The sequence below is a fragment of the Myotis lucifugus genome, unplaced genomic scaffold (assembly GCF_000147115.1).
Source record: "Myotis lucifugus unplaced genomic scaffold, Myoluc2.0 scaffold_363, whole genome shotgun sequence".
NCBI classification, from domain to species: Eukaryota; Metazoa; Chordata; class Mammalia; order Chiroptera; family Vespertilionidae; genus Myotis; species Myotis lucifugus.
Window position 1 is genome coordinate 515,461 of NW_005871411.1, and position 18,588 is coordinate 534,048.

Genomic DNA, 18,588 nt, shown 5'->3' on the forward strand with positions numbered 1-18,588 from the left:
AACAATAAGTCAGTTAAAAATCTAATTCTTATTATCAGGAGAAATTTATCACCACTTTCCTATGATCTAGCAAGAACAATGCAAATTTAATCATCTCATTCACTTCAAGTAACAACAAAAAAATATCTGAACTTGAGGTAGCAATAAAACTCTAAATGTAAATTTAAGAAGCTGGTAATTGCTAAGTCAATTCAATGGGGAAATAAATGTCTTTTCAATAAGGGGTGGAACAATGAGATATCCATTTAGGAAAAAAGAAAATAGCCTCAACGCTAACTCACACCATACACAAAAATTAACTCAAGTTGAATCACAAACTTAAAAATAAAACCTAAAAGTGCAAAACATAGAAGAAAATACAGGAGAAAAATCTCTTAGCATGAGATAGGCAACAGATTCTTAGTACACAAAAACTATAAATTATGAAAATAATCAACAAGTTGTATTTCGTCAAAATTTAAAAGTCTGTTCTTCAAAGGATATAGTTAAGAAAATGAAATGGCAAGCAACAGACAGAGATAAAATATTCACAACACATATATCAGACAAAATCTTGTAACTGGAATATATAAAGAATGCTAACAATACAATAATAACTTGACAAACAAACCAAAATGAAAATAAAAGCAAAGATCTGAACAGACATTTCACAAAACATATACAAAAGGCCAGTAAGCACAAAAAGAAAAAAAAAAGTTCAACATCTCTACTGCAAAAGAAACACAAGATATCACCAAACACTAATTTAAGTGGCTAAAGGTTGAGAGACAGATAATACCAAGTGATGGTGAAGATGTGAAAAAAAAATCATCTGTCATACCCTTGGGTGGGGAATATAAGTTGATACATCCACTTTGAAACTATTTGGCAGTTTCTTAAAAAGTTAAATATTCACTCTCAAGTATTTACCCAACTTAAAATAAAACCATATGCCTGTACAAACACTTATGCACAAAGGTTAACAGCTTGATTTACAATAGTCAAAAACTGGAAATTATCTAAATGTCCATCAATAGGTAAATGAATTTTTAAAATGTGGTTTGTCCATACAATGGAATTCTACACAGCAATAAAAAGAAATGAATCACTAATATGTACAAAGATAAATCTCAAAATTATTATGAATTCAACAAAACCAAAAATAATGCATACCATATGAGCATTTATATATATAAAAGCCTAAGCAGCTGTCCGACCATCTGACTGGTAGCTATGACGCGCAATGACCACCAGGGAGCAGACACTCAACACAGGAGCTGCCAAGCTGTGGTGACTTGGCAGCTGCAGTTCTCGAGTGATGCACCTGGAACCAGAGAGGAGGGAGCCCGATTCCGGGGTGCGTCACCCGAAAACCGCCCTCTCGCAATCCAGGACCCCTCAGAAGATGTCAGAGAGCCAGTTTTGGCCCGATCCCCACAGGTCAGGCCTCTAGTATTAATATAAAATTACAGAAAATGTAAAACAACTTACAGTGACAGAAATCAGATCATGTGGCTACACTGGGGCAGGATTGGAGAGAAGATGGATTGCAAAGGTTCTAAGAAAGCTTTTGTATATTTTGTATATTAAACCTTTGCTGGAGCTACTGTTTGCAAATATCATCTCCCATCTGATTGGCTGCCTCTCTGTTTTGTTGTCAGTTTCTTTTGCTGTGCAGAAGCTTTTTAGTTTGATCTAGTCCCATTCATTTATTTTTGCCTTTACTTCCTTTGCCTTTGGGGTCAAGTTCATTAAATGTTCTCTATGACCAAGGTCCATAAGTTTGGTACCTATATTTTCTTCAATGTAACTTATTGTTTCAGATCTTCTATTTAGGTCTTTGATTCATTTTGAATTGATTTTGGTACATGAGGACAAACTGTAATCTAGTTTCATTCCTTTGCGTGTGGCTTTCCAATTTTCCCAGCACCATTTATTGAAGAGACTATCTTTACTCCATTGTGTTTCTGGCTCCTATGTCAAAAATTATCTGTCCATATACATGTGGTTTTATAGCTGGACTCTTTATTCTGTTCCATTGATATATAGTTTGTTTCTCTGCCAATACCTTGTTGTTTTGATTACTGTAGCTATGCAGTATAATTTGAAGTCAGGCAGCGTGATACCTCCAGTTTCGTTCTTTTTTTCCTCAGGATTGCTTTGAATCTACACCTCTCCCAAGAAGATATATGAACAATCAATAGATATATGAAAAGATGTCCAATCTCACTAGCAATTAGGGAAATGCACATCAAAACTACGAGATACCACCTCATACCTGTGAGTGGCCATACTAGACAAGCAATAACAAGTGTTGAAGAGGTTGTGGAATAAAGGGAAACCTCATTCACTGCTGGTGGGAATGTAGACTGCTACAACCACTACGGAAAGCAATCTGGAGATTCCTCAAAAAATTAAGAATAGAGCTTCCATATGACCCAGGAATCCTTCTCCTGGGTATATACCTAAAAAACTCCAAATCATGTATTTGCAAAGATACATGCACCCCTATGTTCATTGCAGCATTAGTCACAGTAACCAAGACATCCAGCGATAGAGGACTGGATTAAAAAAACTGTGGTACATATGCACAATGGAATACTACTCAGCCATAAGGAAGGATGAAATATTGCCATTTGCAACAACATGGATGTACCTTTGAGAATATTATGCTAAGTGAAATAAGTCAGTCAGGAAAAGCTAAGAACCATAATATGATTTCACTCATATGTGAGGTATAAAACTAAAACCCATGAACACAACAGTGTGCTGGTTGCCAGAGGAAAGGGGGTTGGGGGAGAAGGAGGTCCTAATATATGGTCACAGGAGAAGATTTGACTTTGGGTGGTGGGCACACAGTGCAATATACAGACCTTGTAACACAGAAACTCATACCTGAAACCTATATGATCATGTCGACCAATGTCACCCCAATAAATTTAACATTAAAAATCTATAATAATAAAAGTGTAATATGCTCATTAGACCAGACGTCCTTCTGGATGACCTTCCAGATGAAGCCAGGGCTGCGAGGGAAGCCCGGGTCCCGGGTACCTGCCAGCGGCCAGAGGGAAGCCCAGGTCCCGGGTGCCGGAGGGAAGCTGGTGCCGGCAGCCGGGGGAAGGAAGGCCTACTCTTGCATGAATTTCATGCATCGGGCCTCAAGTAAATAAATAAAATAAAATCAGCTTGTTGAGTTATGCAAGAAAAAAAATAAATGAAGTAACTCCTATGGGCATTTAAAAACCAAAAGAAAACTTTTGGAGGTGAAAGAAATGTTCACTATCTTAATTGTGACGATTTCACAGGTATATACATGAGAAGTTTATTATATATCAAGGGAAGAATAGAAAGAGAATAAAGGAGGAGGAAGAAGAGGAGAAAAGCTTCTGATCTAGTAGGAAAAACTGATCTTAGTAGGAAAAACTAAGCCTAATACACAATGTCTACTACAAAGTAAAGTTCAAATATAAACTGCTACAAGAGGGACATGAATGGTATCGGGAGAGTTTTATGATATAGAAAGACTTTATGAAAAGAGTACTTGATCTTGGTCACATAGATTACAACGATGTTAAGTAGGAAGGAAAAGTACTGAAAAGAGGCATTTCAAATCGCGAGAAAACAGGCTTCCATAAGAAGAGCAGGGCAACTGAAACATAATAAAGCTGAAGTTGAAGCAAATCTGAGATTTGTTCATTCCCTCCAGCTTCTGTATAGTTCTAACCTGTACCATTATGCTGTGAAACAAACCTAGAAAGACTGAATCTTATCCTGCTATTCAATCTTCTTGAGCCTTCACTTTTACAATGATCAAGTAAGCAAAGAATCTCCCCAGTTCAAATACCAAGTCCACCTCTGGGTAAGCTATGTAAGCTCTCAAAAGTTTCAGTTTCCTCATTTGTAAAATGGTGATAATAATTGAACCTATTTTGTATGATTGTCATGAGCTACAAATAGGATAATGCTGAATGCAATGTCTGCCACTCAAGAAGGTATATTATTATCTTAGTGCTCATTATTATCCTTTGATATGAGAATGCAGAGCAGAAGGCAATCCTATCTAATAATAGACAAACATGGTAATTGACCATATCTTCACTACACCTCCCATTGGCTAATCAGCGAGATATGCAAATTAACCCAACCAAGATGGCGGCCGGCAGCCACGCAGCTGAAGCAAGCAGGAGGCTTGCTTGCTCCAGTGATGGAGGAAGCCAAGATTCCCCGCCCGCCGCAGCCCAGCTCTGAGCTCCAAAAGCAACAAAGTTTCAATTATAGACTAAACAAACCCCAGATACCTGCTTTCAGCAGGCCGTGGCCATGGAGCTAGAGCGAGCAGAAGCCGGCTCTTAGCTCCAGTGACAGCAACAAAGTTTCAATTATAGAAGGTAAACAAACCCTAAATACCTGCTTTCAGCAGGCTGTGGCCTCAGAGCTGGAGCGAGCAGGAGCCTCTCAGCTCTCAGCTCCAGTGACGGCAACAAAGTTTCAATTATAGAAGGTAAATAAATCCCAGAATAAAAAAAAAAGAAAAAAAGGAGAGGCTTGGAGCTTCAGTCACCCGCCAGCCTGAAAACGGCCCTCAGCCCCTCGCCCAGACTGGCCAGGCACCCCAGTGAGGACCCCCACCCTAAAGGGGGTGTGGCCAGCTGCAAACAGCCATCAGCCCCTCATCCAGGCTGGCCAGGCACACCAGGAGGGCCCCCACTCTGATCCGGGACACCCTTCAGGGCAAACCAGCTGGCCCCCACCCGTGTACCAGTCCTCTATCCTATATAGTAAAAGGGTAATATGCAAACTGACCCTAACAGCAGAAAGACTGGGAATGACTGGTCACTACGACATACACTGACCACCAGGGGGCAGACGCTCAATGCAGGAGCTGCCCTCTGGTGGTCAGTGCGCTCCCACATGGGGGGAGCTCTGCTCAGCCACAAGCCAGGCTGATGGCTGCCAGTATAGCGGTGGTGGTGGGAGCCTCTCCTGCCTCCTCAGCAGCGCTAAGGATGTCCGACTGCAGCTTAGGTCTGCTCCCCGCTGGCAAGTGGACATCCCCTGAGGGCTGCCAGGCTGCCAGAGGGATGTCTGATTGCCAGCCTAGGCCCAATCCCCTGGGGAGCAGGCTTAAGCCAGCAGGTGGTCATCCCCCGAGGGGTCCCAGACTGCGAGAGGGCACAGGCCGGGCTGAGGGACCCCCCTCCCGCTCTCCCCCCAGTGCACAAATTTTTGTGCACCGGGCCTCTAGTATATAATAAACATCAGATAGAAGTACTGCATCCTAAGCCCCAGCAGTGATCTACCTACCTACTTTCCAATTTCATACTCTGTAAGAATGAAGCTCCACAGATCTAAATTGGTACCTATTTCTATCTTGAGGACATAGCGATCCTAAAATGAAGGGTCTCAACAAACTACTCCCTGCAGGTCAAATCGTCTACCACCTATTTTTGTAAATAAAATTTTGTTGGAATACAGCAGTGTTTACATATGGTTGTTGTCATGCTACAACAATGGAGTCAAGTAGTTGCAACACAGACCATGTATTCCACAAAGTCTAAATATTGCATCTCTGGCTCTCTACCAAAAAAGTTTGCCAATATCTGCTATTAGGTTTTAACAATGTTGATATTCTGAGCAAATTAATCTACATCTATCAACATTTATTCTACCCCTACTACTCATGTCACAATAAGATATCACAGGAAGAAAAATGAGGGAGCTATTAACAGAACCTGTTTTTAGTGAACTTTCAGTAACCAGTGATAGAATTTTTTAAAATTACAAGGAAAAAGGAGACTTAAAAATAAGAAAACTGTGCCCTGGACAGGTGGCTCAGTTGGTTGGAGCATTGTCCCATGCACCAAAAGGTTGTGGGTTCAATCCCCAGTCAGGATGTGTATGGGAGGCAAATGATCAACATTTTTCCCTCACATAAATGCCCCCCCCCTTTTCCTTCCTCTCACTCTAAAATCAATAAAAATATATCCTTGGGTGAGGATTTAAAAAGAAAAGAAAAGATGCCCTGGCCGGTGCTCAGTGGTTAGTGCAATGAAGGGTCTTGGTCAATGAAAGGGCGAAGGCTACGCCCTCCATCTTGCCCCAGGGTAAGGGCTACGTCCTCCATCTTACCTTGGCCACGTGCTTGGCAAGAAGGTTCTTCCCGGAAGTCTAAGACTCTGCTAGCCACACCCAGGAACAAGACATCAACTTGCGCCTGGCCAATCACAGTCCTTTCTCCTCCCCTTCCAACCCCCCCTTTATAACCCATCTCAAGGCGGGGTTCTGTCTCTTGGCCACTTGGCTAGCTGATGGGTCGGTGAGTCTGGTGGACGGGAGCTCAAGCTAGCTTGAAATACAGATTCTTATGCTTTTGCATCGAATTGCTGGCTCCCTGTTGGTTTCTTGGGGATCCTGAAATCTGGGCACAACAGTCAAGGGTACATATTTGGATTGCAGGTTCGATCCCAAGCCTTGATCGGAGCACGTGCAGGAGGCAACCAATCAATGTCTCTCTCTCACATCACTGTTTCTCTCTCCCTCTCTCCCTTTCTCCCTTCTACTCTATCTAAAAAGGGAAAAATATCCTTAGGTGAGGATTAAAAAAAGAAAATTGTGATCCAGAGAGACTGGATAATTATCTAAAGTTTAGTATAATATAAATTAAAATAATAATACATTAAAATTTTTTAAATATGTAAGTATATTGCGACAAACTGCTGGTTTCCCCTAAAATCTGCTTTTCATGTTTTTGACAGTAATAGTCTTAGCTGAACAAAAGACCACCCAGACACAGACTGAACTTACCTGTCTACCTTATAGCTAGACATGACAAACTAATTTCTACACGAGGGACTGTAAGTTAAAGTGATGTATCCAAATCTGGCCTCACTTTCTTGAAAAAAGAATTGCTTGCTTGGACTTCCTTTATTTCTCTCTTCCTGTGAGCTCCTGATATGGCTCAAACTCAGATTTGCCGATGTAGATAAAGCGGAGCAAGCAAGATGGGAATGGGAATGTGCATGTGAGCATCAATGTCTCCCGGAATGACCACAGAACACTAACTGGCCCCATCAGCATAAACTAGCCAGAGTGTTACATGGGAAGTAAATAAATTCCTGCCCTTTCATACCACTGTATTTAGGAAACTTTGTTACAGAAGGTTACCCCATACCCTAATGTGTATGTATTAGGAAGAAGGATATATCTTTACAATATGACTTCTTATCTCTAAGGCAATCAATGTCAACAACCTAATACACACTTCTAGGCTTTCTCTATGCATCTCTTTATAATAAACCATACCAACAATCATATGATAAGTTCTGAGCATCTCTGTTCTCAGAAGATACTATGTGCATAAAATTTTATAAAATCCAATTTTCAATCTCTTCAAACTTCTTTAAAATACTTAGAGGAAGCCCCACAATTCAAGTATTAATATCATTCCTTTTAGCTACACAAATACTCCATGGAAGAAGTTATTACATACAGACAATGATTTGATAAATACCTTTATAACACACGCCCGGGAGAAATGCAGTTATCCTCACCTTGTTCTGCGGACAATGCCAGAGTCCACATTCAATCACTAATGTTTCTAAGGCCTTTGTAATTATTTATCTATTGGGAAAGTATCAGAAGGTATAAGAAAGTTCTGGTGAAACCAATAAACCTAAGAAATCATTGCAAAATGTGACATCTTCCTATTTTATAGGTGATATTTAGATAGAGAAAAATGAAGAGCAACTAAAGGCCATATGTTAGGATGCTTAGAAAGACAAAAAGGCAGCATGAATTTATAAATAAAAGATTCCTTGAAAGAGGTCAGGCTATCAAAGGGAAATGAACTCCTTCATTGTATATGTTACAGACAAACTAAAACCCTTTTGATGAAGAAAAGGGTGATAATTTGCCAGAGAGATTTACATGCATAGGAAATGACAGGAGTTCCAGGAAAAGGAAAGTATTTCTGACTTACACTAATTTTCCTGGCTGGGAAAAAAAATAGAAAAAGATGTAGAAGGCCACAAACAGGGTAATATTAGGGAGGACTTTTCATTGCTGTAAAGCAAATGGATACCACAGCTATTTCTAAGTAGAGGCTGAAAGGACCCATGGCCCAAGTGTCTGAGCAAAGTGAAAGAACAGTGTGCCTGAAAAGTCAGAGAGGGGCATTCTGGGTATGATAGCCATACAAAATACAAAGATTTCACTTGACCTTGAGAGTGACCAGAATGGTTTAAATAGGGCAGATATGACTAGTTATACATTCCATGAATCACTCAAGCTGCTGCTGGAAAAGGGATTGGGGAGGGGCAGGAGTAAAGATGGGGGGAAACCATTAACTGACAATTGCAGGAGACAGGTTGAAAAATGGCAAAGCCTCAGCCCACAGCTGGAAGGTGGACAACACAGATGAAGAAAAGTGGCCAGATTTAAGAGACATTCAGGATGCAGACAGAGCTTGGTGACTTAGCGGCTGTCAAGAGTGGGGGAGATGAGTTAAGCACAGCACCCAAACTTCTGGCTCTACATGACAGAAGATGTCATTTACAAAAAAAGGACAGGTTGAGAGGAAAAGTTTGGGCAAGTTAAATTTGAGATGCCCATGAGATAAGATTGATGATGTCTAAATGATGAGTTCAGAAGAGTGGGCAGATTAGAATGTACATACAGAAGGATACAGATGTCATGGAGGTGGACATGCATGGAAATGTATCCAGAACAAAGTGAGAAACAGAGAAAAGCAAAAAAAAAAAATTATTCATGTATAATTTACAGGAAAGGATGAAAGTTAGATCAAGGTATAGTTTTAATTTTATTTCTAAGAAATGGTGTTCTGCCCTAGCTGGTCTGGCTCAGTGGATAGAGCATTGGCCTACAGACCAGAGTCCTGGGTTCGATTTCGGTCAAGGGCATGTACCTTGGTTGCAGACTCCTCCCAGCCCAGGCCCTTGTCAGGGCTCATGCAAGAGGCAACCAATCGATGTATTTCTCTCATATTGATGTTTCTCTCTGTCTTTCCCTCTCTCTTCCACTCTCCCTAAAAATCAATAGAAAAATATCCTTAAGTGAGGATTAACAGAAGAAAAAAAAAGGTGTTCTCATGTACAGAATTCAGAATGTTTTTATTTATAAGCTTTTTTGCATAAGTAATGAACAACTTAGAAAGGCAATCTAACTCGGGATTTTTATCCTTACCTCATCCAGTTAAATAAAAATAATACTACTCACTTGATACACTTCATATTTAATTTTACTGGCTTTCTTGTTACAGCCTAATACTGGTATAAATTTTCTTGCTCTCTGGGTGCCCAATGCCAAAATAAATTACATCAGACTCTGTCTTCAGTAAAATACAACACAGCTTTCAGAAATAGTTAATAATAATGTGAACAAAGAAGATTATTTTCTGATGTCCAGTGATCAATTTGTGACTGATGACATCCAAAAAATTAAAATGTATGAAATTTTATAGGATAAATGATATGTTGTATTTTTATTCCAGATTTAAGTTTAAATAGTGCTTGTTTTAGAGAACATAATTCAAAAGAATTAAAAGCAAATATTAATTGACATTTTGGATATCAAAGAACAGCCACTCAAGCACACAAAGTGAAGCATGGACTTCTAAAAAATCTTTCTACTTGAATAGTTAATACAGCATGAAAATATATACTTTTCTTTTGATAAATGATGTTTCATGAATACAATTAATGTGCAAAAACATTTTCTCTTTAATATTCTCTGAATAAAATATTACATATTACTGCCCTAGCTGGTTAGCTCAGTTAGAGTGTCGTCCAAATACGCCAAGAGTGTGGGTCTGATCTCTGGTCAGGGTACATACAAGAATCAACCAGAATCAACCAATGAATACATAAATAAGTGGAACAAATCAATGTTCCTCTCTCTCTTCTCTCTCTCTCTCTCCCTCCCTCACCCATCCTGCCCCTTCCTCTCTAAAATCAATCAATAAATTTTAAAAAATTAAATATTACATCTTACCATACAAAATCAAACCATTATGTGTTTTTCTTTCCTAACAACTATAAGGTAAAACACTGGCTAACGTGGGATGACCAAAATCCAGATGCCTTAACTGCTCCCAAAACTACTATATATTAATTAATTCTAAAACCAAATGGGAATGAAAAAAAAATGATTTCATACCTAAAAGCTCAAAGGATCAGGTAAGTGGGAAAAAAATCACTGAACTGTTCAAAGATATCCCACATATTTGAAAGTTACCATTTTATACTTAGCTTACTTTCTTTCCATGTCCCAGGAAAGGCAATCCTGCTTAAACTGATCCTTGTTCAAACAATAAGCAGACAGTAGAGGTACTCTCTGAGACTTAGTCTATAATTTTAACAATATTATTAATCACATACTCATAAAAATTATGACTCTGAGTTTTGGACTGGGAATTGAGGATGACCTCTGCCAAAGTTCACGAGGTCCCATCTGTATGGGAAATCATGACCAGCCACAGAGGAGGACCCCTAGGAGCAGCCTTCTCCTGACTACCTGCTGCTTCCAAAACACTGGCCAGACATTAGCTCCACACACTGCCAGGATCAAACAGAGGCCAAAGCCACTGCTGATTGCATGGGGACACAGAAGTTAACTTTCACTAATTCATTTTTGCTGTAAAGATTCTTTATTTTAACAAAAACTCAGAATCAACTTGGGGTGGGGGGAACATAATTAAACAACTAAACAGTTATCAAACTAGACAGTAAATTGCCCTTCCTTTTCTGTCCTTCATAACATATTTTTAAACCCCTCTCTCTTTTAGAATTAGTCAGATGAATGATATATAATTACAAATTGCAAATGCATCTGTTTTTATTCCTTACATGTTAACTTTGGAGAGAGGAGGGCGTATACTCCTCTTCGCCTATCTTTAAAACTTTTTATCTTGAATAATTTCAAAATTATAGAACCTCCACAAAAATAGGATACAAAGAATTACTTATATCCTTTGCCCAGATTCTCCAAATGTTAACATCTTATCACATTTATTTGTTTTGTCATTCATTTTTCCTCCTTCCCTCTCTTTCTCTACACAGTTTTTTTTTTTTTTTTTTTGGTATTTTGTTTTTTGTTTTTGTTTTATTCCGAAACATTTAGGGCAAGTTGCAGACAATATGCATTTAACCTCTAAATACTTTAGTGTATATTTCCTAAAACCAAAGTAAATCTCTTATGTAATCACAGTACAATGACCAAATCTGAAAAATCAACATTGATAACAGCATCATTACCTAATCTAAAGGCCTTATTCAAATTCCACCAATTGTCCCATTTATGACCTTTACTACAAAAGAAAAAACAATTTTTTCTGGTCCAGAAACTAATCCAGGATGACACATTGCATTTAGTTGTCATGTGTCCTTAGTTTCCTTTGATCTAGATAAGTTGATCCACTTTTGTGTTCCTTGACCTTGACACTTTTGAAGAGTACAAACCATTTATTTTGTACTCTGTCTTTCAATGTGGTTTGTCTGATGTTTTCTCCTGATTATACTCACGTTATACATTTTTTAAAAGAATGTCACAGAAATGATGTGCTCTTTTCAGTGCATCATATCAAGAGGCACATGATGTTGATCTGTCTCATTACCAATGATGTTAATTTTGATCTTCTAAGTTGCTATGTTTTTCCATTTTTAAAGGTACTATTTTTCTATTATACTTAACTAATTTTCACCCATTAACTTTAGCATCCATCACTAATGATTTTTACCTAAACAATTTGGTGTTTGCCAAGTGTTTTTCTACACTTATTAGTTAAAATTCTACTGTAAGGGAAGAAGTGTGCCTTCTCCCTCAATTATCATTCTTAACTATTTATATCTATAAGAACTCCTAGACTCTTATTTTATTTCATGGATTTTAATAAATTGCTAGCATTATTTACCTTCTTGCTGAAGTTTCCCCTGATTGGTCAGTGGGAGCCTCTTAAAGCTGGCTCCTGTATCTTTGCCGTATCATTTTTGAACACTTAATTACTTTCTTATACAAGGTATAAGGCTCATCTTATATTCTTACTGAAATCAGCCATGTTCTCAATGAGTACTAATTCCATTCATGGGAGGATGGTATTTAGAAAACAAGATCTAGATGCCTGGTGTGCTCAATCAAGGGCAATATGTCCCCCAGGGCACATATAGCAATGACTGGAAATGTTAGTTGTCATAACTGAGGAGATGCTACTGCCATTTAGTGAGTAGTGGCCAACGATGTTGATAAATATCCTATGATGCACAGGATAGGCACCCACAACAAAGAATTGTCTACCCCAAGATGTCAATAGTGCTAACATGGAGAAACCCTGAGCTAGAGAATATATTTATATATGGGCATACACACATGCATGTTCACAAACATAAACATATACAATAACATATATTTATATACTTATTTTTCAATCTATGGCAAAAACTAAGAATTCTTTTTCATTTCAACACTGTAAGGTTAATTCTCCCTTACCCATTTCCACATCTGTAACTCCTTTCTCTGACAGTGAGAAATTTGGCTCTTCTTATCCAAAATGTCTTTATTTCCTCAATCCCAGAATAGACATAAACTGGTTTCAGAACTACTAACCCATGAACTAGGAAAAACAAATCTCCTAAGTAGAATTTCATATTTATTTACATATATTTTATCTTTAGCTTATCAATCAAAATACCGCTAAAAGTTCTTTAGGTTAGCTGTTTTCTCTCTCCTTCAGCATGAGTATATGATTCATAGACTCCTGTCCATTTGCTTCTCTTTGTATTCCACTTGAGTTTTTTCCCTAGAACATTAATGATTTTACTTATTTTGACTATTACTATAGATCTAAAAGTCAGAATTATACAAAAATGTATAACCAAAGAAGTCTCTCCCTTCATGCCATGTATTTTGTTTCACGCTTCCCAATCATTTCCAGCAGATCCTTCCTCCATCTCCTGTAGGTACACCATCTTATTAGTTCTGGTCTTGTGTGTATGTGTTTCCACAAATGAGCAGATGTATTTATTTCCCTAGTCATGCACCGATATCTATTCTCCCTTCCTTCCCCTAATAAAAGAAATGCTACTTTTTAGCTTAATATATGGCCACTTGATATCAACTACATTTCTCACCTTCCTAGCAGCTATGTATGACCTTATGATTCAGCACCAATAGGAGGGGAGCACAGAACCTCCACTGCTCCTGCCACCTTCCTGCTGAGGCCTGATGATGGGCACAAACACAGTCACTTTGGACCCCAAAATGAAAACCATTTGCTGTGAATATAAGAATCACCTGAACAGCCCCTGACAACATCCTTCCTAGATTATTACAGGGGGAAGAAATTAAACTGTACCTTTCTTAAGTCACTGTTTTTTATTCTCTTTGCTATAGCTGTTTTAACAATAACCTAATTTTGAAGATCCTCAGGTGGAAAGAAAATAGCACATCCTAGGAAATGAAAACAATAGTGAAGCAGGAAGAAGGAGGGCATGAGAGAAAGTGATAAAAATGAAACTGTGGCATCCACACGAAAGGCAACAGGAAGACACTAAACGGTGTTTAGTAGGGAAGTGATAATTGGGTTTTCACTTTAAAAAGTTTATTCGGTCCATGCTGAAGAATGGATTGGTGCAGGTAAAGAGCAGATATAGAGAACCCATTCAGGAAGTTATGCGCCAGTCCATGATATAGATAGTGGTAGCATAGGACAGCAGGGCCAATGAAAACGAAAGAGAATTAGGAGTTCATTTTGATAAAGGGTCAGCCCCCTCGGAATACCTTCTTAGCCTAAGCACTCTGCATCCAGAAAACCTGTTTCCTCAAGGATTAGAAGAGGTCGTAATGTGTACACAACCACATCTTTATGCTCATCCAAACACAATGAAACCTATTTTAGGATGGGAAGGTGTTTTAACTAATATGAGATTGCACTAACATTACTCTTCAAATTGCTTTTTTACTTTAACAACACATATGGACATGCCTTCAAGTCATAGTTACTTAGTATTTTACAGTGAAGGTGCACAGTAAGTTACTCAATCCTTCATCCATTTAGTCAACACTGGTGAATCAGAATTTAGGCTACTACAAACAATGCTGTTGTAAATGTCCCTGTAAACATCATCTCACAAGTCAGTCTTTTAACTCTGTAGGAAAGATTCCCAAAAACTGAACAAGTAGGTCAAAGGGTATGTACATTTATTTTAACATCTAATGCCAGGTTGTTTTTCCACAAGACAATAGCAAGTCACATTCCAAAGATGCCTGCGTGTGCCATCCTTTTATTTCACCTACCCAGTAAATTACCAGTCCATTAAAAAATGCTGCTACTCTAGGGTGTTGTTTGAAGGAATCACATAGTGAGGTACTCTCAACAGAGTCACCTATGAGCCCTAATGCAGTACTCACATGACTTTCAAAGGACCAAAAGGGGGTGGTGAGAAAAGAAAGATACCCTCCGCACCTTTGAATTCCCACTCTACTTTTTCACTCCACTATTAAGACATTTACCAATTTATATTATATTCATCGTTATGTATTTTTCACACCAAGTTTATTAGAAATTCCTTGAAATAGGTACAGTTATCACTCAGTCTTTCATGAATTCATTCAACAAATATGAATTCATCAGCTATCATGTGTCAGACACTGCTAAGCACTTGTACCGTAATATACAAGTAAACAAGATAAACACCATCGCTGCCCTCATGTACCTAATATTCTTATGGGATAATCCAACACAGCAATTAATTACACAATTGATTCTTCAATTATTATGATAAATGCTTTGGAGAAGCAATAGGACAAAGTGCAATGAAAGCTTATAATGCTGCACACAGTACTGAGAAGGACCTAAAATGGGCTTTCAATATTGTTTACATATGGTCTTTCCTACATGATTCAGTCATAATTCTAAGTGAACTTATATTTTACACTTTAAATTTTTTAAAAATATATTTTATTGATTTTTTACAGAGAGGAAGGGAGAGGAATAGAGAGCCAGAAACATCAACGAGAGAGAAACATCGATCAGCTGCCTCCTGCACATCCCGTACTGAGCATGTGCCCGCAACCAAGGCACATGCCCCTGACCGGAATTGAACCCGGGACCCTTAAGTCCGCAGGCTGATGCTCTATCCACTGAGCCAAACCGGTTACAGTTAAATTTGATGTTAAAGTCCATTATCCTGAAGCTGATGATAATTTATGTTGAGCTAACGTAAAATGATCTTTTGATTACGAATGAAAAGTTGCTAATAACATTTAGAATGCAATTCACTCCTTAAGGGAAGTAAGTGTAACTCTATTTTAATTCTTTAAGTGTAATGGCTGGTCCTAATGCAGTTATCACTACATACCCTAAAGGCTTATAGAATCTCACTTTGTTAGATATTAGAACTATCCTGTATGCACATGAGGTAACAAAATTGTATTTCCTAGAAAATATTCTATAATTTTCTCTAGTTCATAGAAACAAAGAGCTCTTCTTTCTACTCTCAAGTTAGTCAAATGTAGGCCACAATATTTTCTATCTCCACACATTTTCAAGTTTCATACTTCAAAAAACCAAAGACAATAATAATATAACAAATCTGCTGTCAAACTGCACCCACCAGAAGTCTTCAGTATGAAGAACCATTTTACATATAAAAAACTTTATGTTCATCTAGAAAAGGTCATAATTAAGCTATCTAATGAAACTTACGATTTAAGATATATATGTAAGATATAGGACTGCTAAAGAAAATGAAATACTTATTCTTAATTAGTATGTCAATTTAATTAATTCAAGCTTTTTTTTTATTCCACTTAAACAAATACTGTATCAAATTCGCTAATTAGTAAATCTTCAAGCTATTTTTCTAGAACTCCAGGGATAACAGGACCTAAAATGTTTGCTTTTACCTCGAATAACATAATTATCCAGTGCATCTTCCATTCTCTTCAGTGCTTCAGTTCTATCAGAACCATATGTAATTAGCTAAAAGCAAGCAAACAAAAAGATTTATATAGATATATAGACCAATCCATTGAACAATTCACTTCCCATAATATCCCATATTATCTTTCAAAACTTCACAGTGGTTCTATTTAAATTAAGTATATCAAGATTTTTCTAAATAAATGAATATTTGAATCAAGCTATTTCAGACTTTTCTCCTACAGTTCACTATCACAGTAAAGAGTTATTTGAGATAAACAAAAATAAGCATAAACTTTTTTAAAGGAAAGAAATCAAAAGGAAACATCTGGGATAGTGGGAGATTAGGAAAGAGGTTTTCGTGTTCCCTATTTTTCTGTGGGTTCCAAGTTTGAAACCTTGAATAGCTAATATTTACAAATAACATAATATAGAAGCAATGGGTTCTTGTACTAAAAAACTTACTGTTTGATTTTGTGCTTATTTACATGTATCTTATACAAATTAGCAGTAAAATAGCACTTCAACTATTCATGAAAGAGTTTTCTGGTTATTACATTAGTCAATTTGTAGTTTGCATTTTAGTACATTCAACACGTTTATGTAATACATTTAGTACATTTTAGTATTTTCAATAGCCAGTATGAAAATTCACTTGCAGGGCACTTTTTTGAACAGATATGCATTCATCTAAAATGAAACTATATTCGTTTAAATTGATCTATAATATTTTAATGTATTTTTTATTAAATAGTGTTTCTCTAACAAACAAAATACCTAAAGTTCATTTAAACAAGTGAAAAAAAAAGGAAAAAATGGTTTGTTTACCGCAACTACAATAAAAGTCCCCCAAAATACGGAGAAAAAACATCTTGAGAAAGATTTATAATAAAGAAGTCATTCTTTAATACAAGTCTAAAAGTTTAGAAAAATAGAATTTCCTCAATAAAACCCACAATTTTAACAACAGCGGTCAAAATTTTACATTTTATAAGATCTTAAAATTCTGAAGATTTTTAAAAATTTAAAGATTTAAGTAGAGCTAATTTATTTCAGAAAGTCCAATTTAAAAGACAGGTAGGCAAAAAAGAAATCCTATACTCTTACATATAATTTAATTATGTGAAACCTACAAAATTTGTGATTTATAAAATTTGAAGAGAAAAGGTAAAAAGTACTCTGACAAACAGCCTATCACCCAAACTCTTTGACATCACCTGCCATTCTTAGTTTTATCGCAGGCAATTTTCAGGAATGGCCAGAAAACACCCTAACTCCTTCTCACTGCGATAGGCTGGGTTGGTGTCACTGGTTAGATAAGTTTGTTATTGGCTGGTAGTAGTTTGATTTGAGTTGATGGGGGAAGGAGGGGTGTTGGAAACTAACATGATATTGAATTTCTTTCTTCAAAGAAAATCTGTTCTGCTTTTACTTTTCCATCAGTACATAAGTCCTTGTTTAATTATAGTACCTGATTCAGATAAAGAACCAATTTGAAACTTCTTAATTAAATAGGTCTATTGCCCTTCAGAATAAAATTGAAAGAAGCCATTAAAAATTGAACTAACTTTGGAAATCATTGGATCATAGTAAATGCTAATATCACTTCCTGGTTGGATACCGCTGTCAACCCGGACCTGGAAGACAGAAAAAAATGAAAGTAACTTCATATTGTACACATATGTTTCTAACAACAAATTTAATTTCCATAGAACAGATGGATAATTTCAATCTCGACATTTAGCTTCTGGAAAATAGAACAACAATATAGAAATATATAGAGATCAAATTATCTTGGTCTGTCAATATTCAGTCATACATATTTTTGTTTTCCCACTAAATGAAGAAACTAAGAAAAAGGGGTTGGGGAGAGAAGCATTTCTGCATTACTATCCTGCTATGCGTTTGTAGCTATGTGATGGTGGCTCCAACTGAAGCATAGCATGAATGAGGCCCTCACTGCAGCGTCTGAGAGTTCCAGTGAGGACCCCACTCAAGCCATGCAGCAGGACTTGGGGGCTCAGCTCATCAGCCCACAGGAAAGCTGGTTCTGAGCCTTTCATGTCTGCAACACTTTCCTTTTTTGCCTCACCCTCTCAACTGTAAAACACTTTTTTTCTCTTACTGTTAGTCCCCTGAGACTTCACTGTTTACACAGCTTTTTTCATGGCTTTGCTTTGTAAGGACACAGCCCCAATTAGAGGTCTGATTTTGTGATTTTCATGGGGGGCGGGAGGAATAGTACAAGTTCAAAAACTTCTTTTGAAGAGCCTGATTGCTGTTAACCAGCCAACAAGTTAGTACATCGCTGATTCTTGTTTTCATCTCCCAGTTTGATATCAGCAATGAGGCACAGAGGTTAGCCATGTAAAACTTTTTAAATGAGCAGTTGCTGAGGATGAAATAGTTATTAAATTATGGTGCCTAAGTTTAGGAATCTGAAGTATTTAAAAGCTAATCAAAATACTTAAGACTGTCAAGCATGTCCTAAGGGTCTTGAGGATGGAAGAATTTAATCGAAGCTTCAAGAACAGCAGGACTTTGATGCCCAACATTGTAAAGGGGTGGGAAGAGAGAAGCGGAAGCTCCTCACCTGTGGGAAGAAGCCTTTCTAATAAACAGCAGCTCATCTGTCTGCAGCAAGACAGAAAAAGGTCAACGCAGCGGCTGTTAGG

At 37.5% G+C, this 18,588-nt stretch overlaps 1 protein-coding gene across 4 annotated transcripts in view; it reads right to left on the reverse strand.

The window, feature by feature from the left end:
• PCCA (propionyl-CoA carboxylase alpha subunit) overlaps positions 1–18,588 on the reverse strand; it is a 345,017-nt gene that overhangs the window by 151,045 nt on the left and 175,384 nt on the right. For all 4 annotated transcript variants that reach the window (XM_006101457.3, XM_023764923.1, XM_023764924.1 and 1 more), the window contains 2 exons: positions 17,482–17,550; positions 15,898–15,973 (listed from right to left, as the gene is read on the reverse strand). In XM_006101457.3, coding sequence (XP_006101519.1) covers positions 15,898–15,973; positions 17,482–17,550 — 145 coding nt within the window. The remainder of the gene's footprint in view (positions 1–15,897; positions 15,974–17,481; positions 17,551–18,588) is intronic.